The 21,966-nt window shown below is 35.5% G+C and overlaps 3 protein-coding genes and 1 long non-coding RNA gene across 7 annotated transcripts; 1 reads left to right on the top strand and 3 right to left on the bottom strand.

The window, feature by feature from the left end:
• Positions 1–638: 638 nt before the first annotated feature.
• Positions 639–12,430, bottom strand: LOC124179451 (DDB1- and CUL4-associated factor 6-like). Of its 4 annotated transcripts, none has more exons than XR_006870047.1 (16): positions 11,970–12,430; positions 11,636–11,790; positions 10,055–10,172; positions 9,566–9,744; positions 9,264–9,399; positions 9,015–9,175; positions 8,731–8,902; positions 8,415–8,666; positions 7,904–8,315; positions 7,701–7,810; positions 7,524–7,616; positions 7,035–7,092; positions 6,823–6,960; positions 5,831–6,092; positions 5,550–5,762; positions 639–2,794 (listed from the first exon to the last, which is right to left on the bottom strand). XR_006870047.1 is itself a non-coding variant. In XM_046563825.1 (16 exons), exons 1-16 carry the CDS (start codon positions 12,058–12,060, stop codon positions 2,736–2,738), a joined length of 2,493 nt encoding a protein of 830 aa, XP_046419781.1. In that variant the 5' UTR covers positions 12,061–12,429; the 3' UTR covers positions 639–2,735. The 4 variants fall into 4 exon arrangements, 3 of the variants coding, with proteins under 3 accessions (XP_046419781.1, XP_046419770.1, XP_046419792.1); XM_046563825.1 differs by having other exon boundaries at positions 5,657–5,762; positions 5,831–6,083; positions 11,970–12,429; XM_046563814.1 differs by having other exon boundaries at positions 5,657–5,762; positions 11,970–12,429.
• Positions 12,431–14,043: 1,613 nt separating this feature from the next.
• LOC124179879 lies at positions 14,044–15,653 on the bottom strand. The gene is made up of 3 exons (XR_006870165.1): positions 15,494–15,653; positions 14,543–14,639; positions 14,044–14,099 (listed from the first exon to the last, which is right to left on the bottom strand). It is a non-coding gene; the product is annotated as an uncharacterized LOC124179879 (long non-coding RNA).
• A 381-nt stretch (positions 15,654–16,034) lies between these two features.
• On the top strand, positions 16,035–18,197 carry LOC124174431 (28S ribosomal protein S31, mitochondrial). The gene is made up of 7 exons (XM_046553590.1): positions 16,035–16,187; positions 16,424–16,616; positions 16,710–16,818; positions 16,895–17,024; positions 17,116–17,286; positions 17,385–17,608; positions 17,839–18,197. The coding sequence occupies exons 1-7, from the start codon at positions 16,162–16,164 to the stop codon at positions 18,108–18,110; spliced, it is 1,125 nt and encodes a 374-aa protein (XP_046409546.1). The 5' UTR covers positions 16,035–16,161; the 3' UTR covers positions 18,111–18,197.
• Positions 18,100–21,950, bottom strand: LOC124174430 (snRNA-activating protein complex subunit 4). The gene has a single exon (XM_046553589.1). The coding sequence runs from the start codon at positions 21,762–21,764 to the stop codon at positions 18,924–18,926; it is 2,841 nt and encodes a 946-aa protein (XP_046409545.1). The 5' UTR covers positions 21,765–21,950; the 3' UTR covers positions 18,100–18,923.
• Positions 21,951–21,966: the final 16 nt, after the last annotated feature.

A 21,966-nucleotide genomic window follows, 5' to 3' on the forward strand; every position in this document is an offset into this window, starting at 1 on the left:
TTAATTCTTGGTTAAATATTGATGGAAAATTTTTTTTAATATGTTTACATCATTATTTGAGAATAATAGTAGCTGTATGTTCACGCTGCGAGATGATATTGGCAACTGAATTATCGTTGGTATTTAACTTAACATTATTATTGTCATTATTATTATTATTATTATTATTATTATTAAACGAAAGGAGACAAAAAAAACATAATTATAACAATAACGATTGATTACCATTTTGTTCTATCGTTCCAAAAAGAAACGAAAACAAAACATACGAAAGAAAGAAAAGGAAGAAAGAAAACAACAATATTTATAGATATACAAATCTGTGTAAAATATAGCTCATGCAGTTTCACTTATATACATTACAGCTATTTTTGTGTCTCTCGAAATGAATCTTTCTGACTTATTTATCCACAAGTAACCCACACCCAGTGGTTTCATTTCACTTTTTTCATTTCTTTCTTATCCCTCAGTCTCTTTATTCCTGCTTGCTCAGGCGGGCGTTTGTTTATGCAAATAAAAAACGAAAACAAAAAAATAACCGCCCAATCGAATAAGAATAACGACGAAAGAAATGTCAAGAAATCCGACGTTGCGTCAAATAGTTTGAAAATTTCATCCCCGCGGAAAACTATCATTTTCTCTATATTATGTACTCGAATATTGCCCAAAGTGTGCCATTGTAATATACGACAACAAACGGTAATGCGTTTTTTTTTTAATGATAAAAAAAACTCGTGTATACAAGTACTACATTACATACATACATGCATAGACCCTGCTGACCCTGCTCAATACAATCAAATATACCAATTCAATGATCAGAAAGACCGAAAAATTGCGTTAATCATTATTATTAGTGTGAAATTATTGTTTGTATTTAAGATTTTATATTTTGTATATTTTATGTTTATTCAATGCTCTAATGTTGCATAGTTCAAATTGTGTTATTAAATTAGATCTTTCTTGTTGATTGCTTTCCGTTTCTCTGCATTTTCGTTTCCTTTGTTCCCCGTTCTGAAAACCGTCCACTCACCCAAACTCTGTATTTCCCGTCTAATTTTTACAATATTATACATTTACAAGACGAATTACTTCGGTGAAAAATTTTGGACAGTTTTGCGCTTGTCTACTCGCAGCAGAAAAGTTGCGCATTTACTTAGATGTCGGGTTCCAATTTATTTATTTAACGATATTTCGCCTCGTCAACAACGTGTCGTTAAAACCGGGAATGCACTATTATTATTAATATCATCGTTATTATTGGGGGAAAAAAGAATAATCCGGTAAAAATTAAGGAGCGATCCTTGGCACGAATGCGAGTACATGTATTTATTTAGTCGAAAATTTTCACATTGCGGTATACTACATTCGTTCGCTATATAATAAATACATCATTTTGTAAAAACTAATGACGGATGCGTTGCATTAGAGTATTAAACGTACATTCCAAACTTACTGTTACGTTGTAAACAAATCAAATATCTATCAATCCCTAAGATTCTAATCCTCGCGAAATACGAACGTATGTTTGTATCTTTGCGACGTGTATCATATTGCACTCTGGTTCAAAAAATATTTTTCAATACCTATTTGCTATTTTTATTTTCTTTTCTTTTATTTTTTGATCCTTCTCTCACTTTCGTATAACAATTAAAATTAAACAGTCCGAAAACATACACGACTACGTATATTATTACAGTACAGTAACTGAGGAGAAATGCAACATTCATCTCTACGTTAGATTATTAGAAATATACATATATATTTCAAAAAATAAAAGTAGAGGATTGAAAAACAGACAAATCAAATAAACTTCAATTCCGTATACAGATCAACGAAGCACGTTCAGTTCTATAATGGCTTTTGATTCAATATCATTGTGACAATGTCACTGTTATCATCGTAATTATTTATTAGCTGATAATTACTCTTCATATCACTGCAGTTTACTTGAAAATCGGAACATCTTTCATCTAATATTAAGCTCCAAGCTGATATATTATTCAAGACTTGTGTCCACAACAATTGGGTAAAATTTTCACCCTTTTGACTATCCGTAAAATATCATTGCGTACCTCGATGTCAATGAATTTACATATTCAGATTCATAAGAATATCATTTATGTTACTCTGAATAATAATGTCACCTCGTAACTCGTGAGTATCCTGTACAATATAATAAAAAAATTCTAATGATTGGAAACTCGTTCGATTTCGCGTACTTATAGCTGTACTGGATAATTAAAATTAACTTGCGAAGAACACATTGTTCAACTTTTAACAACTGAACGTCTAAGCTGGTTGACTTTCTCAGTTCGGTGGATGATAAATAGTAGAAGTAATCGAAACATACGACGTGCCGACGAAGCGATTAAATTTTCAAACGGGTAATAATTTTTAACGCGTTAAGAACCTTTAATTGATAGTTAGCGTATGAAAACTATATTATCGTTTTTCTTACGACAACACTGCGACTTGATTTACGTAAGATGGGACAATGCGAGGAAGCTTTTACGGTAAAATTTGCTTGGGCAAATTTGTTTTACCTTCGCCACACGCTAATACTCGTCGGTCTGCAAGCCAAAGAGTGAAATTAACAAAATCGTGATATGGATAAAATTATCTATTGGATGAATCCGATTATTCGTAGCTCTTCTATACCAACCGTCGTTGGCTCACGTACTATCTAAAATACAAGCTTTGAATGTTAAAACATTTTGCGGATTGTACGTTTTCTATCCACCTCTCAATTCGTCGGTTTCATCTCCACTTCTCCTTCTGTTACGTCCACGCCCTACAAGAAATTACACAATTTTATTATACACCATTTTCCGTAGGAACAATCATAGAGAGAAGAAAAGATAATTCAGCAAATTTAAAGTCAGCTAATTTTAAGAATTATAAACGCTATTATAAATTTAATATACGCGTATGTGATATCTAATCCTGATGTCTAAACAACGAGATACAGTGAAAGTTTATTGTTGATCAATTACATTCGGAGGAATTAAAAGAATGTAAATGACACGGTAAAGAACTTGTAGAAAAATTAGTAATCCTTCCACCCAAACTAGTTCATTAAAATTTGAAGATTAGCCTTACGATCGTATATTCAGCTCGGATAGTTTAAAAACAATTTAACGGCGTATAATTATAAAACTAAATCTGTGCTGAAACATAGTATTCAAATTGATTTCTATGTACGCAAATTATAAAATAATTTTGCTCAACTCAATCAATGATCATTGACCAAGCAACACTCATTTGTGCATAAAAAAACACCGATTTTACATACACATACACACATATATATATGTGTGTATATATACATGTATATATATATAGTCCCCATGGATGATTTGATGGATAGAGATTAAAATAAAACTACAAGGAAATACGTGTGAAACATCAAGAAAATGTGTGTCTGAGAAGAAATGGTGCACTGTTAAGATTACCGTAAGTTATGAATTGCAACACAAGTTAACTGCAAACGTTGAAAGTTGATTCATCGAATTTTTTTGTTGTAAGTTTAGAAAAATTGATTAATAATCCATTGATGAAAAAATCAAGTAAATAAACACGTCAAGTCACGTAAAAAGCAACGATATTAACAATACGTTATACGAGTTGGAAATATATTAGAAACTAAGTGCTGTGTCAGCCGATGACGGGTGAAAAACATGCGACATTTAGAGACATTGATTGAAAATGTATTTTCATACTTCCTGCGATCAAGGGTGAAACTGTTGAAATTTTGTACCCAAAATCTTGTTATGTAATTCAATGCTGAAACATTAGCGATTAATAATTCCCAATTAATCATTTTAGAAGCCAAATAACATTCACACTTACTTTCCCAGGATCCTTAAAGTACATTTTCAAATGTGGCAATTGACTTTGTGCATGTTATGTGTTTTAAGCCAAAAGCAACACTTATTGGCACTGAAAATAATTGTGTGTTAGTCGCACATACTGAGAAATTTCTTTCGGTTATTTCTTTTTCTTTCCTTTTTGATAAAAAGCGTATCGTTGCAAGGCAATGTTAATTGGTATTAATAATCATTCCATTGAACGTTATTAGTGTTATATATTTTAACAATTCTTGTAGACGGACCACTTAGGGGATAATTCAGGTAAGAGTTTGATATATGTGTATATATAGATTGAATAAAATATATTTCAGCGAACAAACTTAATATACAATATGCATTTTCAGTCGATGAAACCAATAACACGTAAAAACGTTTATCTTACTCTTTCATCTCCAAAAATTTTTTTTGATACTTGACTCGATGTTTACCAATCTTGCAACAACGATAATAATACTACTACTACGGATTATGATACACAAGCTATTACGCACAATCTTTGACCCGCATAAATTTGGAAGACATTAATTACAAATTTCCATCATTTTACCCTCTTGTAGTTTCCTTTCTTCTTTGTAATTGATACAATTTTAGGGTTCGTACCATTTGATTATGCTATCCGTATAGGTTGGCAATGATGTACCATGGCGTACGTACTTCATTGTCGACAAATGTAAGTGAGAAGAGCTTTATTCGAATACATAAAAAAAATTAAAAATTATTTATTTTTGATTGTCATATCAGCTGGCTAGTTCAGCAGTAGCTTACGATCATATTCATTCTTGGAATGATTGAGTGTATCCAATAAAATCGTGAACCGCAATGTCAAAATTCAATCATTACCTGATAAACAATGCGTGTGTATGTATAACAATATGGAATAAAAAATTCAAACCACGTTCCACAGATTTACGGCATCTTGTGATTTAACCATTTGTAACTTTTATTCTATCCACGCGATATAAATTTTTTTAACCTGACGCATTGCTTGTACGTTCCACTACTTATGTTCCACAAGTCAATATAATTATTAACAATCGAAGTTTGGTAATGCTAAGGATCCAATAGCTAGAGATATCTATCCAGAAACGATAGATGATATTCACCACTGCTAGACTTTAGTGTGCAAATATACTATATGTACACACACACGCAAAAATAGTAAAATAAAAATTAATATCTTCAGGAAAAAAAGGAGAAGAAATAAATTAACTTTCTTCAAGGTTGTATAATTTGATATTCGTTCAACGCAACTGTTGAATTTTGTAAAAAAGTCCAACAACCCTGTTGTGCCATGATTTTTTTGACTGCCCTGGAATTTTATCTTAGAAACAATCAGCATCTCAGACACGTGTACCTTTCAATCAGATCAACAGTTTAGCTCCTGTTTGTTACATCAAACGTCCCAGATTTTTAATAATATTTGCTACGAGTTGAAACCACCTACTACCCAATTGAATGAAAGACGAAAACTGGAGTTTTGCCATATACAATATGTCGATGGAACTAATGTACCATCTTTTTTAACCACCTAACATGGATGAATGTGAAACAAAGAGTTTACGATTATCGTGAATCAACGATATGTGTAAAGATACGAAACTCTGAGAAGTAAAACCTTTTCTAAACGCTTAAAAAATAAGTTTTACCTGAACTTTTCCAAAATAGTAAAAGTCATACCATTTTCTTAAGCCGGGTACGAGGTAGATAACGTTACTATATAAATTATCTATCGAATTTGCTTGGCACACAAAGTGCGGAGCTCAAAGATTATAAGTTTTCGCTACCTCTGCGTATCTGGTTGAGGCATGCCAACATCCTGATCATAAATACTGCAGGCACTGTGATGGTATCTTTGGTCTCTTCCAACATAACGGCATTACGTTTCTTGAGCTGAAAAATATCACGAATGTATTTCTCGCACAAAACAATTTGGCCTCAATAAAAGAAGATAGACTTACATCTTCGGCAAATTTATCGTCAAAACTCGTTTCCTCATTAATTGGCGCCCATAATTTGACATCATAATCAATTCCCGAGGTGGCTAACATTGGTAGGTAGGGGTGCGGCTGTAGGCAATTAACTACGTGCTGATCAGCCTCGAGAAGCATACACAGATTCGCTGTACTTCTTTCCCAAATAAAGACATGCCCACAGTCACTGCCAGACATGACGTAATCGTCACCCCAAAAGTTAGCTTCTTTAATCATGGTCCTAAAGAAACTAAAGTCAAAGCAGGGAAGGACAAGAGATGAGAAATTTTTCTGGGTTGATTTTATAATTGGCTCTGTCCGCTCGGAGGCTTTTTTGGCACATATGTGAGTTCAATACAGTGACTAGATAATTTCAAACGGTCAGTGACACCAAATATATGAATATTCATCAGTTAATATACGTTAAGCTTGTTTCGGGAAGTACGAATGCAACTAAGTGCTGAAAACTGTAGCTTACACCGTTATGCCCTTTGATATGATCAATGTTAACAGTTATGGGTTTATATCACATTTGGGTTGCTGAAATTGAAAATATGAATTAGAGACGGTAACTCGCACACGTGAAGTACTCCTATTTTACACTACTATCAAAAATCAAATTCATTATGAACCTGAGTCCTTGTTACTTTCAGTTTAATTAAATTCCATCAAATTGTACTGCGATTCATTTACATTTCAGTACGAAAGCATTTCCAATTTATCAAACATGGACTGGAATCCTTGTTGAAAGAAATATATTTCAATTAGTAAACACAAAATAAGATCGTGAAGAATTTGAAATAAACTCTATAAGAGCTTGACTTGTAATTTATTCAAAGTGTTTTGTTATTGTTTATTTACACACTGTATCAGTCAAGTATTATTATCTGTAAAATTAATCTTGTGTTCAATATAACACGTCAGTCTTCACAAACCGAAAAAATAAGAGTTCAACAGATGTGGATAATAGAAAAACAAACCTCGCATTACGATGACCCATATATTTTTGTTTGACTCTTAATTCTGTTAGACAACTTTCATCAAACATTTCATGACCCTGGGATCCACGAGCACTCGCTATAGCCTCATCCATCTCTGTTTCAATCGGATTCACATTCCTGAAATTTCACAGATCAAATGAAACTTGGTTCATTTTAAGGGAAGAAAAATTAGCAAACAAGTCGGGACGCACCTCCTGGTTGGACTGATGTCCTCATCATCACTGTCGTTATACACATCTTCGTCGGAATCTTCTAAACGTGTACATCAAATTTATTTATTTATTTATTTAAAAGTTTAATGCGGGTTAACCCTTTTGCAGAGACAACAAAGAATCAAAAAATAACCATAATCATAATGTCATCATATATAAAAATATATAACATAAAATAAGAATATAACGTAATATAACAAAAATAAAGATAGTATAACAAAAAATACAAGCAAAGAATATCATAAGCACAGTACAGATACAGGCGAATTAAAGATAGAAAAAGGTAACATAGAAAAAGTAAACAAATATAAGTATTTCAACGAATAATTATTGTTCAGTCAATAAAATGAACACACTACTTCCCTGACAAGCATCGAAATTAGGAAAAATAATTCAATCAAAATGTAAGAGCATTTTACACATGTTGGAAAGCAAAATTCTAAAAAAAGGTTTGTAATTAACAATTACCTTCAGTTGTATTACATGTCGGTTGTTTGTTGCGATTTAGACTTGGCCCCACATTATCTATTGCACTGTTAGCATTTTGGCTACTGGATGGACCTTGAATTCGAATGGGAAGCAAATATAAACTGCGAGATGATATTTTTGTTCTACGAAGCTCAATTTAGTGGGTGACAAACATACCTGGATGAAAACCATCACGAATGACTTCGTCTCCAACACCTAGAGAAATGGTAGCACCTGTTGAACTTCTGTCAGAGTAGGTTAAACTTACAGCTGGTTCACTGCCATGACTGAAATTTATCACAGTGAGATATTAAAGGAAAATCGATTCAGCGGGCAACAATAAAAAGCGAAATTTTATGTGTCCACTAGAGTTAATATACCGTTCAAGAAATCCATCTCGCATTGTGGTTAATCTGTCTTGCAGATTTTCTATCATACTATCTTCTCTATTAGCGTCAATACTTGTGCTGGGAACTGCACTGTCCGCTCTATTCTGGTTATCTAACCTCGATATACTGAGTGATTTCAGTGATTGTATGGAAGCCTTTGATACATCGGTATGACTAGAATCAGTTTCCATAGGAACATCATCAGATTTGGTGAGAATTGATCTGTTCTCGGTCAATGCAGGTACAGCTGTAGGTAACTCAGAGGGAGGTATAACAGGAACGCTTGAGTTATTTTCGAACTCTTCAGCATTTGCATCTACCATTATGCTGTCGGTAGTTGGAGCCACGGTTTCAATCAAATTCGAACTTTCTACTTGACTGTTACCGCTTGGCTCTGCAACGACTGCCAATAAAACCAATTAAAATGGTATATCACGTGCTGCTTACAGATTCTACATATTAGATTTTCCCGATTGTTCCAAAAAATTATTTGTTTGCTCACCAGGCTCCGTTATTCCTTCCAGTGATTCGACTTCATCGCTCGCCCTGTCGCCGCTCACTTCATTGTTGTTCTCAACATTATCACTTGCATTTTGATTACTCTCCTCTTGTTGATCTACAACACCTTCAAGGCTATCTTCACCACCGCCGCTAAGCGCAGCTCGAGTAGCAGGGTCATTCAACATACGACTGAGAACATCTGTCATTCTCTGCATCAACGATGTATGCAGCACAGGACGAGCTTGAGCTATTTCTGTGGAATTATATTATTTCTAATTCAGTTCATCGAAACTATCAATGTTTACAAATTTATTTACCAGTCCCACCACGGCGACCACCTTCGCGTTCCGGACGTGCATCAGGCCCAGTGTCAGACCAATCACCTCTGAGTCTCAATCTTCTTACCGGCTGAGGGGATCTCAGAGGATGTTTCTTCCCTTTGCCCTTACCGAGGACAGAGTCTTTTTTCAAATGTACACTGCCTTGATCCTGTTGTAGAAATTTTACACTTAATTATGCACAATAAGTTTCCAGGCTTTGAAGTTGTCTGAAGCGTTCTACATTTGTTTTGTAATAAAAAGCAAAGAAGTGCAGTATTCACCTTTACGCTAAATAAATAAAGGTGATCGCTGCTGTAGCTGACGAGGACGTCTTGTCCATCTGGACTATAACTCAACGATGTTATTCTGTATGAATTCCCTTCAAATTCGGGGACGGTGAAGCTGCACAGTGGTCTCACTGACCCACCATTATCAGTCCAACCTGAAATGGAAAATTGTGAGCAAAAAGCATTGTGAGTTTTTCCAATAATCAACTGCTTTGAGAAAAGCAACCATGCATGAAGTTGTACCTGTGGCTGGGGTCCCAAGCATTCTTCTATCAAAAGTTCGCACTGTGCTATCAGAACATCCAATCGCCAGTTGATGAGGCATAAGTGGATTAACAGATAGAGCTGTTACGGCTCTTTGACACGAGATCAGTACATCCTAAGAAAACACATTTATACGACTTCATTAGCTGTACGATGTTTGCTCGAAACCCGTCTGTACGTGTCTTTTGTATCTCTCATCTGAGATAACAAATTTGTTCTTGGCCATAAAAGTTGACCAATCAAATTTCAGAAAAAGATATGGCAGGAGGTGTGACACATACATCTTTGCACCTTGAGGAGTTACATTTGTCCTTGACTCTGAGATCAAACCATCTGACAGTTCCGTCTTCTCCGCAACTGAGAAAACTGTGCGGTTCATTGGGTATAGTAGCAATTTCATAAGTGGTTCCGCTGTGGCATGTGAATTGATTATTAAATGTCTCTGCCCTTCTCATCAGATCTGAAAGTCAAGAAAATATAAAGATAACATTCAACAGGAAATCTATACCGCAATTTACCAAAATAAATACTGTTATCACCTGTGTGACAACGAGCTTTGATGTGAAAATAACGTTTCATATCTTTCAGATTGTAAGACCAATGGACTGGCTAACAGCCAATTATAAGCACATATATTTGGTTGGTAATCTAAATCTATTAATAGTAACGCAGGCTCTACTTATAATGGCGTTATACCATATACCAGGAGTGAAAACTAAATTACATCCTATACAGGCGAGTGTATTCCAAGGATTAGAAACTGTTCTGACCTGTATAAAGAATAATACCGTCGCCACTGCATGATATAATGCGATGATCACCACTGTTTGGCAAAAATTTTGCACTGAAAATATTTGCCCTGTGACTTGTTTTATAATCTGTCAGCACCTAGAATATAACAAACATAAACCCATCATTGTATTACATGTTGTAACGATACAAACCAGTAATGAAAATCAAATTTCAAAGCTGGCAAAGGCTATAATCAATTAAGAAAAAGACCTGACAAAGTTCATCGTACCGAATGTAGGCTATAAGTCTTACAAACGAACTGCTTATAAATTTTTATATCTACGTTCAGTTGAAAAACAGACGGTGATTGAAACGAATTCTCATTTTTAAGTGGTATCATTGAATAAAAGAGATTTCAAATACCAGTCAAATGATTGGCGCATGTGCAATCCAAGCAATCTGTTGACCTTACTCTATATTAAATTCACGTTCAATTATAAAAATAGCAAATCACGCTGTAGAGGTGAAGTTTCTGTGCTATCTGGCATCGCTACAGATCTGAATCAATCATGAATATAATCGTTATGACGAATACTTTGTTAGCAACTGAACATAAGCCCACCTGCATGTAAATGGAGCAAAATCTCTGCATAAAATGTGGTACTCGAAGAATGTCTAGGCATGGGATGACAAGTCTGTTTTGTACAATTTATAAAAACATAGGCCAAAAGCACAGTAAGTATTTTTACAACTACCAACATCGACATGCCTGTATCTCAAGGATGATGTCAGAATAGTTTTGGCAGAAGTTTGCCAAGTTTATAAATAGTAAACACGCAGAAATTAAAACAGATGACAGACTCTATCTAATAGGATGCTCTGATTAATTATTATTTAGAGCACTGATCTACAGCCTCGTTACTAGGAGACAGTTATTAAAAAATTTTTTTAACTTTTGATTCAGCAAAATCTACTATTTACTCAAGTTTTGTGTACTGGGAATCATTGTTACTACACTTATTTCTGATTTAATACACGGAACTTGATGCCAAAATGAAATACTGGATTGTCAGAATTATGAAATTGTGTCCAATTTCAGCTGCAAATTTCAATACAAAGATTAATCTTTAATCCATTAGGCCCTCCCTCAAATTACAGTGAACATAAATTAATGAAAAAATCTGAATACATATAAGTTGTAAATGCAGTTGCATTTCCAAATTCTTTGCGAGTATGCCGAACTACTGTTTCCTGACTTACAAATTTTGTATGCTCTGTATTTGTTTTTATTACGATTAGATATGTTGTAATTTTAGTTTTTAAATCAGTTTGAACAACTGTTTGACAGCTTATTCACAAATATTTTTTTGATCCAACGAGAGCATTGTTTATATGATCGATCAGTCGTGTGATAAATATACATCTCAGGTCTTTTTCAAACAATAGATTATTTGCAAAGATAACGTCGATACGAGATCAATAAGTAAACAGATAAGACAATCCATGCATTTACTGACATTCAACCACCGTGAATGTGAAGGTCTCATTAATTGGCCATAAATTTTTGTAGTAACAATGAAAGATATGTGCAACAGCCTAAATAAACATTGAAGATTCACCTGATAATTGTATGCATTGGTTAAAACCAAATGTTGATCATCGCTCCCAGATAATAACAACTCTCCACTATTATTCCAGCAAATTGAATTGACACAACCGTTGTGGACCTTCAATCTCTTCAATAGCGACATTCGCTGCATGAGTTGTAGGCTTGCTGAAATGGGTATTGAAATCGCAATGATAATTAAAGGATATGTAACATTACAAATTGTATGTTAACCGTGCATAAAGTGTATTGGTCAAAGGCAGAGGCACTAGTTATGGCAGGTATTATAAATGAGAGGTAAATAAGAATGACTTGGTGATTTCTTAAACGGTTTGACAAATAATTACCTTTGCTACTTGTATAAAGTTTGAGTCTCGTGGTATCGTCGTAAGGCTGATTGTAGATGTCACGAAAAACATTCTGTTTAGCTCTCTTCATATTTCAACAGTATATGGCAAACTTGCCCACTGACAAAAATCAAAACACAAGGGGCATAGAATTATTTTTATCACAAAACATTTACACGATATTGTATCCAATGTAAGGCGGTTGGATATTGTCCTCACATCCGGGTTAGAGTGACGTTAAATCGCGGTACAACACCCGATCACGTTACTTCGGTACGGTTTTAAATTACTACAAAGCATTCTTAAACGACTAAAAATAAACCTTCACATGTAAGTTAAACACTTGGAACTTGCATGTCACTGCGATGAATGCAGCAAAATAGAAAATCTACAAGAGTGCCAGGCAGAGATTAAGGAACAGCTGATCGCGAGCCGTAGGCGAATCACTTCACACTGGTGTGCGCAAATGTAACGGTACGAGACCCCCCCCCCTTCCCCTCCCAAAGACAAGCGGTCGGGACTAATGAAAACCAATAGTTGAGCTTCAACTGTTTACTTCCGCTAATCAGAATAACGCTCGAGTAGATTGAGAACCACGTGGTCGCGCACCTGCCTACTTCGATTGGCCCTTGCCTAGTTCACTGATTCATTCTACAATTCTACCAGCCCTACAAACCTAAAATGATATGTTCCATGTTGTCATCTTATGATACTTGCAGATACTTATTACAGAATTGACATTACCTATTTTAAATTGTATAAGATTTCTAACTGAGTTGTTCGATTTTGAAGAGAAATGTGAAGGTAATGGCACACTTTTGAGAAATTTATAAGCTGCCAAGTAAATATGAAGATGATAAAACATTCGGAATGAACATCGATTGTAGGTATAGCTTCGTTAGGGAGGCGGCGCCTTATACACCGGCAACTTGGTGTACTTAACTGTAATGTCGGTTGCCTAAAGGCGCACGACGAACAAAGGTTCAAGATTACAAAAGCCGAAGTCCACGCGTAAAAAAGTGCAGTACGACTTTTCAAATGACTCATATTAACAATGGAATTTATAACATAAATTGCGGAATATAGCTTGCAATAAAAATTATAAGCATAGCAATTATTCTAATAGTCACACAGACGGCACAGGTGAACTGGATAACTTCATAATCTGTGATTGAATCTATTGAAATCAAAAGATTGTTCATTGGGATAGTTTAGAATTTTTAATATGAGAGTGAATGTGAAGGCGAAATGAAGGAGCATAAGCGAACGTATAATAATTATAAACAGCAAAATATATGTTAATGTAAATTATTATCATGATCTGAAACACAATGCACAACTACACATTTTTCCAATAAGTGGTTTGCAATGCAAATTGTGATCTCTAAAAGAATCATCAAGCTTCTTATTGTCTGTTCAACATAATAGAATAAGTATCGGTTTTTGTGGCATGGTGATCAAAGTTTGTATCGATATAACATCTTCAAGGATTAGATCTAGACCCATCTAATTCTATGTTGTAAGCACCGCAATGACCCGTAAACACTCTATGAAATGCATGGATAAAAGGAGACATGATGCACATTTAGATGATTGCAGACTAGCCTTTACATGTTGACACATTTTAGCAATACAACGAACCAACAGCATGTAAGTTATTACATTTACTTCATAAGCTTTTCATTCTCAGAATTGGTAGATCAATTGGACATGGAGTGATATGAATACACAGGGCTTTGCTTTCTTCAAAAGAGGTTATCAGCAGTTCAGTATTTTTCGAAAGCTTATAAAATATGTACTTGTGTGAATTGAATATCAGAAAAATTCACCATCAAAACAACAGCACAATCAGCAATCACAAAGATGACACGATTCATTATCGATCTTTCCTAAACCACAATTTTCATATCAGATCGTTCAGGTTGATTTTGGCAACGGGCCAAAATTCTAAGAATATTCATTTTGCATGAAAGTGATTATAAAGAAAGGATTTGACAGTATAACTAGTATGAAACGTTACCACCATGCCACATGGTACAGAGATCAATAGGATCAAAACTAGGAACTTGATTTCATGCAACTTACCAATACCATCACCAAGTCCTGAATTCACTTAAATGTGAATTATCACTGAAAAGAGAATAGACAAATTAGTATAAAGTAAATTGTGGCACCATGTATCTGAATACTTTATATGTGTTGAATTAATAATGTAATGTTAAAAAATACTGACTTCATGCAAAAACAAATTTACAGGTTTTTGCATTTAATTTGTAATGGTTTCATAAGGTTGAAGTTAGTAACGTTATAGCAAAGCAGCACATAGTAGAAAAATTGTTAATTCTCAACTTCAGATTTGTCTGAATTTCGGTAAATGGTGGTAAAGTGATATATTATATTCGTGTTATAAACACTCAACTCCTTCAAATTTATATAAAATTACACAAGAAGTAAGCTATTTATGAATCTTTCGTTACATCAACGGTATTAGAATCATCCTTGCACGTGTTCCACGACTGACAGAAATGGATGCATCGATCCCTTGTCTTCCATTTAAAAAATATATTTCTCACCTTGTTATCATGACTATACAATCCAAAAGCATTCTTCTTAATATGTATCCAGTAATGAGCAAAATGTACGTCGAAGTCACACGCACTTACACTTACACTGCAAAAAAAATGGAACAAGATTTATAATCGCCCAATGCTTAGAATACAACTTGATTACAGAATGGCAATTGTTATTGATGATAAAACCGCATGATAATGAGAAATTATCTCGTTTTTCATACCTATTTTTACATAACCTGATCGATGCAGCTTCTGAATCGGTGACAATGTTACTAATTAACCAAGTCAGGTTTTATCGAGATCTTTATTTGAACACAATCAATGATGTTACCGATTAAGACTGTAATTATGCCTGGCACAACTATTTCACGTATAGGCTAGATCGCCAAGACATAAAACCATAGCTGTAATATTTTTCCATAAAAAAATCGTTACTTCACACCTTTAGCAATGTCCGAAATTTAGTAATCCGTGATAAACAAAACATACTCTTATTTTGAAAAGTCAACTCCTTCAAAACCATTCTAAAATTGCGGAATAATGATTGTTTCGCTGATGTTTCGATACATTAACGTTACTAAATGCCGCGATCGTTGATTGTTTCCTTCACACACAAGGAAACGAGCCGCATCAACGAAAAATTCTCAATCACACACTTCGATTCTTTCACACTGCCAACTTCACTACGTACTTGGTTTAGAATCGCGGTTAGAATATGTAAAAACATCGAAGACAATGGTACAGTCCGTACAATAAGCTTCCCAACGAGATAGACATTTCGTTCACACAAGGGTACAGGTTTTGACAAATCGAGACACAACCTACTAACGCAATTGCTAATTTACGTGCCAAAAGACCTTGAAAACTTGAACTTGAATGCGTAGCTGAACAAATTTATATAAGGTCTAACGTTGAGTGATAACAGAAATCACGACGTGCATTAATGCATACCTTTGATGTATGCAGACTATTCTGCTTGCAGTAACATGTTTTTGTGAAGTCAACCATCTTTGCCTCACTTCGAACGTATCTTTGGTAAAAATTAGAAACTCGGTCAAATTGTTACTCACGCACTGAATCGCGACTCAACTAACACAACTATTCACCACGTGGTTCTCCACGCGGCGAGCAAACGACAATGATGCAGGATGCCGCTAGCAACAAGTTTCTACACATCTTACTCTAGCGGGCATGCGTACACAGCACAGACTGTTTTTTTTTTTATGCGTAAATTTGAATCTTACGGACGCTTTGTAATTTTGCGCCGATTATTTAAAAGGTCTAACTGGGTACTACTGTACGAATAAAGTCTGAAGCTAGAAACATGGTAAAAAAAAAACACCAGTTTGTTTGTCGATGCAACAATTTTTATATTTGCAACGTAAGAAAGATCAAAGTAAAATTCTGATTGTGTCGATACTATAAATTGCATTGTGATCATTACAGTGTGTTATTCGTACATTCAAGTACCGCTAGATGCTGCTCGCTACCGTTTCGGGAATGCAAAAACATCGTCTGCTGATTACCATCGGCTTAGATTTTAATATAAATTGCCTCACGCCTATGTTTGTTATTAATTGCAGCACATAAATAGACAGTAGTACGATACAAAAAATAAAATGATAACTCTACGCATTTTGACAAGGTAAATAAATGACAATTTACTGAATTATTCGTAAAAAAAATGCAACTGAAGCTTCAGCTTTTCTGACCTAACCATAAATGTTAACCTACCAATAAAAGTTTTTCAATGATCTTACCGTTGGGGCTGCATTTGCTGTACTGGTCTTGAATGAATAAATATCCGGCATACAGGATGGTATTCAATCTCAATTTCGTATGGCTGATATGAAAAATCATCTACTCGGAACTGTTTTTCAGAAATATAACACCCCAAATAGTAACGTCAACGCAGCATTTGCATTCGTCAAAAGTATCATTTAGTGCCGATTCTTCTGATTCTGATTCATCGGATGATGAGAAAAATAAAAGAAAAATTGTGGCATCGAATAGTGTTGCAAAGAAAGAGCCACGTGTTGATCGGTTGAATGCATTATTACAAACGATGACAATGGTAAATCAAACAGATTTCCTTGAAATTACCAATCAGATTAAAATGAAATCATTTCCATTCCTTACACGATATTTATTATACGTTTTTTTGCAGAATGCGAAGACCCCATCCAAAGTTGATATTGCAGTAAAACCGAAAAAAATAAGCAATGCCAGATCCCAACTGTCAAAGAAAAATGAGAAAATAGTTGTCAATCTATTTGGTAAGTGAAAAAGCTATGAGAACAAGGCAAAAGTGTATCTACTAAAAATCATGCCTGATAGAAAATTTCTTCATAGAAAAGAAATTGACCGGCGCAGCCAAAGATGTAGCAGCAACTTTTGGAGGGGATACAAGCAAAACTGAATCAGAGTTGTTGAAAAAAATCTTGACTCCAAATAAAAGTTCTGAAGAACCCATGGATTTCAGGTTTGCCTTTAAGTTAATTTTACTAAACATATTGATAATACATGCAACGTGTATACACACAAAATAATACTGTATGATTGTTTACCTGCAGTAAACTGGTGAAAGGAATGAACATAGATCGCAGAAAACCCCAAGAATATCAATCAAACAGCCGGGCAGACCAGGTTCATGACATAATACAAAAAACTAAACAAAATGCTCCGATCCAACAACAGATGAGTAGGCCCAAATTCAGCGGACAAAGTCGTAAAAAAATACACATGTCTGTCCAATTCAATTGTATACTATAAAATACCTGTTCAATGCAATTAAAATCAAAGAGTGTAGAATGAAATTTCTAACACTTTTTCTGATTTTTAGTAATGCAAGAGTTACCGTTGATTCGGGAAACCCATTGGGTATTTTCGAAGTGGATCCTGAAGCTGTGGTCGATCCTAACATACCCACTCTCCAGACTTGGGACCATCTAGAGAAGCGGGATCTAAAGCTCTTAGTCACTCATCCTCCTATTCATTTTATTGACCAAATGATTCAGTGGACCGAACAGGGAAAACTCTGGCGATTCCCTATTGATAATGAACAAGGTATTTATACATGTTATGCATAATTTCGCACGTTTTTTTTTTATCGAACTAAACTAGATTAGATTAAATTTTATGGTATAATTAGTATGTACGACTGTTGCCATTTCTCACTCGTTTCCTTATGGGTCAATGAAATTTAATTTTGCTGAAATAAGCTAATTTCTCTCCATTGGAGAATAATATTATAATTCGTGTACCTGACATAAATTTGAATTTTTCTATTTTATTAGATCTAACCATCGATCAAGAGGAACACTTTTCCGATCACGTCTTCCTGGAACCGTATTTAGAAGGCTGGTGCCCAAGGAAAGGACCCATCAGACACTTTATGGAATTAGTATGTGTTGGGCTATCTAAAAATGCATTTATGACTGCTCAAGAGAAAAAAGACCACATTATGTGGTTCAAAGAGTACTTTGACAAGAAACGGGATCTCCTGACGGAATTGGGAGCTTATGGTACAGAGAAAAACAGTGAAGAATTAAAACAAGTCGAAGCATAAACAGTTGTATTTTATGAAGTTTCACCCATCAAATATATTATGTAACTATGATGTAGTACGCAAATAAAATTCTTCAAGAAAGGAAAATTCTTTCTTGCTTATCCGCGAACACATGTAACTCGTCTATGGTACTGAGAGTAGTAATATCGACAAGAAATTGTATTGTGTTTTCAAGGACATCATAGGGGCGTCATACAGCTTGAGTGTTTCCGACATATTGTAGAAAATATATTTTTATTTAAAACACAAATAACAGCAGACACTGCAGCTTCTTTTAGTATTATATTATGACGGTTTAGAGATTATAAAATATTTTTGGATTGTTCAATTACTGTAATTCTCATAAATATAGTAAACATGAGACAAATCATTACATTGTAGAAATATAGAAAAAGGTATTAAACGGTATTTTCGTAATGGATATACATATTAGCTATATACTTTAGCTGCAAGTGCAATCGAAATTGTGAAGTTTTTTAGTATATAAATATGATGAATATCATCATAGATACGATACGTGATAAACATAGAAATGATGTTAACCCCTGCACCTACAATGTCATGGGAGACGTGCTACGTCGACTGGGCCAAACATGAGAATCACGAGTGAAAGCCGTGATATTTACACATATGACCGACCTTGCTGTTGATTATAGGCTCACGCAATCGGAACTTAAATCGTAGGTTAAGAGGTTAATACAATTGCAGGAAACTTTAGGACATAAGGTTGTGCAGTGTCATTTAACAAGTCTGAACCATTAAGGGAGAATACATTGTACATATACAATGTAGATAGCTGATTTTTTATGAAATTCATGTCTCAGAAATTTCTTCAACATTGAGTTTTGCAAACTTTGCTTTTCTTTTTGTTTCCGATCCCCCACATTCCTTACTGCCTTTTCTTCTTCTTTGACAATTGTTCCCAACACTGTCCAAATCTTTTTCTCTCATATCGTGTAATACAGGTGGTGCTACTTCGGACAATTCTATAGGAAATTTAAAAAGCTTGGCTAAACGTTCCTCAAATAATTCCAAGGCTTGTCGACCCTCTGTTGTCATCCTATAATCTTCAAGTTCATCATATTCGTCTTCCACCAAATTATCTGCCTCGAGAATGTGTTTTGATAATAATATTCCACGAAACCCTAGTAAAGTTGTGTAATTTGGAGGTATCAGCATTTCTGGCCAATACTTGGTGAGTTTCCTTCTGGTAATTTTCGAAGATGACTCATTTATACCTGGCATACTTTGCTCTGTTTCACTTGTATCTGGATTCGAAACGATACCTGATGTACTTGGGGCGTTCATATCAATAATTTCACTTGCACTATTTAACTTCCCACTATTTGGTAGGGAAATGAATTTTATCGGCAATAGTTTACCGGATCGTTCAGGTATCTCCTTTGAAAACACAGTATCTGTCGGAAAGTTTTCGGTTTTGCCGATAAATTTCTTGGCCATCTTCTCAAATGCAAGTTCGCTTTGCAAACCGCCCATTTGCGATATGACTAGCTCAGGTGTTTTGAAGTTTTTATCTAGTTCAACAGTGGTTGGCTCGTTCATAGGATTGTAATTTATTCCGGTAACTGTTCCTTTTTTAATTCGTGAGATAATTTTCTTACCATCAAATGGAAACGGTGGTATAAAACGATCTTCACACTCTGTCAGCATAGATGATCCAAACATTTTTTGCCTGGTATATTCAACCAATTTTTGTTGCATGTCAGACGCCAGGGTTTCATCCCTTGAATACTTTACTAACGAAGTCAGCAGCTGCTTATCTTTTTCCGTCAACTGTGGTTCCTGGTCGAAATCATCAGGAATATCAAGATCAGCATTCAGCAGTTGCAAAATAACGTGAAGTCTCGGAGTTTTATAGTTGAGCTCCTCGGCGGTATAAAATTTGCTGTTTCTTCCAGGTTTCGAAGTGGTTCGATACATTCCTTTGAAGTAATCCTGAAGCTCTATATCAATATCAGATAGATTACTTCTCTTTCCATCGTTTCCATCCTTTTCATACGGAGTTCTCAAACACCTACTTATTTCTTGAAGCCTTTCTTCACCAGTCATCGTTGAATCTTCGATGCAAGCTTCTTCAGACTTTTGTCCCCACCTGGGTATGGATCTGAGGGACAAGCCCCGACTCAGATATCGGAGTATCGACGTATGACGATGTCTAACTTGGACTCTAGACTTGTTGGAGAATTCTTTGGAAATAGCGGACCAATTATTGCCAAATTTTTCAACGAGATCTACCAGTTTGGTATCGTCTTGTAAAGTCCACTCATTTTTTTTCTCATGCAGAAGTGTTCTATAGTGATCGTTCAACTGCGCCGTAGTTCTGTGGGGTAGCAGAGAAACTGAAATTTTTGTGAAATTAGCCCCAAACTTGTTAACACCTGCAAGTAGGAGCTTGTCCTCTTCTTCGGTGAATCTACCCTTTTTCAAATTAGGAGCAAGACTGTAATTCCAGCGCATGTATATCTGCTGCTTTCGTCTCTGTCCCATAAGCTTAGCGACCTCTCCCCATGGAATAAAATTCCCAGTCCTCAATCCATTTACAGCGTCAATAAGTTTCTGGTCTTCTTCTTTTGACCAAAAACTGTTCCTGTTCAACATGTTGTTTCTAAAATTGGTATTGAATCTAATAAAACATTGATATCCTGTACGGTTTGTGCCCAATTTTTCAGCCACTAGGTCCCAGTTTTGAAAATTGTAATTCTCAGCCAACTTTTTCAGATCCATGTCCTCAGCCTTCTTCCATTTACTCTTGTTGATGTCAGGATGTAGGAAAACGTTCCACATTGCTCTGCACTCGCTGGCGGAATGTCTCTCATTGAAATCGGTCACTGCTATTTTCAACCAGTCAAATTCCCTCGATCCTATCGGACCAACCAAGTTCTTGAAGGTCTGAGCTATCTGCTCCGGTATTCTCTTAGCCGTCAGCTTAAATTCCAGGTTCAGAGGATCCTCTGCATAGCTCAAATGTTGCCCGTTATTAGGTTGTTGTTTTCTTGCTACTTGTTGGGCAGTCATCTTAGCCTCGCAAAAAATAGCCTCCCACAGCGTGTTCCGATCTTTCAGAGTCCATCGCAAAGGGCACGGAAGTTCAATAATCTGTAGCTCACCACGATTGGCTTTCAACTTAGCGTCCTGGTTCTTGGGTGCGGGAAAATGACGCTTGTCTTTGAAATACGGGATCCCGCTAATGGTTAATAGCGTTCTAGAAAATGGGTTGGAATTTAGCTTTTGAAGTTTTTCATCTATTAGCACTTGTTTACGCTGACACTCTTTGAGCAGGAGGCGAAGCTTTCTTTGAGCATTCACCAAGAGATTTATTATTTTTCTATTTAGATTCAACGCAGCCTCGGGACTCGAAAGATCCAAACTGCTATTGATATTCTCGTTCCATTCGTTATCACTTTCTTCGCCATCGACAAGTGGGTCGACAGTGCAGCTGTCCTGAATCGTGCTCGACGGGGATAGAGGATTGTTCGCTTGAGACGTCGACGGCTCGCATTGACTGTGTTCTGTTCTAAATGGATCTTCGGAAACCAACTCCTTTTTCAAACCGTCCGATTGTTTTTTCGTAAGAACTTCTTGGAGAGCTTTTATGTCATCGAGTATTACATCCTCGTCCTCTAAATCACTCATTTTCCTGTTCGTAGGTTAACAACAAGGGACGAATCCAATCAGCGGCGTTGTGATATTATCAGTAATTTGACGCTAATTCGTTGGCAAGGTTAAAACCGACGGTAAGAGAAGTTTGCGTTTGGGAAAGACTTGTATGTTGCGGTGTTTGGTATTTCAAGACTTGACGTTAGACCGGAACTCAGGGACATATGTTTCCGGTGTA

Source organism: Neodiprion fabricii, chromosome 1, assembly GCF_021155785.1.
Source record: "Neodiprion fabricii isolate iyNeoFabr1 chromosome 1, iyNeoFabr1.1, whole genome shotgun sequence".
In the NCBI taxonomy this organism is placed as follows: domain Eukaryota; kingdom Metazoa; phylum Arthropoda; class Insecta; order Hymenoptera; family Diprionidae; genus Neodiprion; species Neodiprion fabricii.

What these genes read in the sequence shown, in the direction of transcription:
- LOC124179451 (XM_046563814.1), bottom strand. Translation starts at nt 12,060, where the DNA reads ATGAAGAGAGCTAAACAGAATGTTTTTCGTGACATCTACAATCAGCCT. An exon ending in ACGATAAATTTGCCGAAGAT is followed by an intron (nt 5,763 to 5,830) that starts GTAAGTCTATCT and finishes GATATTTTTCAG; the next exon opens with CTCAAGAAACGTAATGCCGT. An exon ending in CCTCAACCAGATACGCAGAG is followed by an intron (nt 2,795 to 5,656) that starts GTAGCGAAAACT and finishes AATTTCTTGTAG; the next exon opens with GGCGTGGACGTAACAGAAGG.
- LOC124174431 (XM_046553590.1), top strand. Translation starts at nt 16,162, where the DNA reads ATGATAACTCTACGCATTTTGACAAG. An exon ending in GAAGAACCCATGGATTTCAG is followed by an intron (nt 17,025 to 17,115) that starts GTTTGCCTTTAA and finishes GTTTACCTGCAG; the next exon opens with TAAACTGGTGAAAGGAATGA. An exon ending in AGTCGTAAAAAAATACACAT is followed by an intron (nt 17,287 to 17,384) that starts GTCTGTCCAATT and finishes TCTGATTTTTAG; the next exon opens with TAATGCAAGAGTTACCGTTG.
- LOC124174430 (XM_046553589.1), bottom strand. Translation starts at nt 21,764, where the DNA reads ATGAGTGATTTAGAGGACGAGGATGTAATACTCGATGACATAAAAGCT.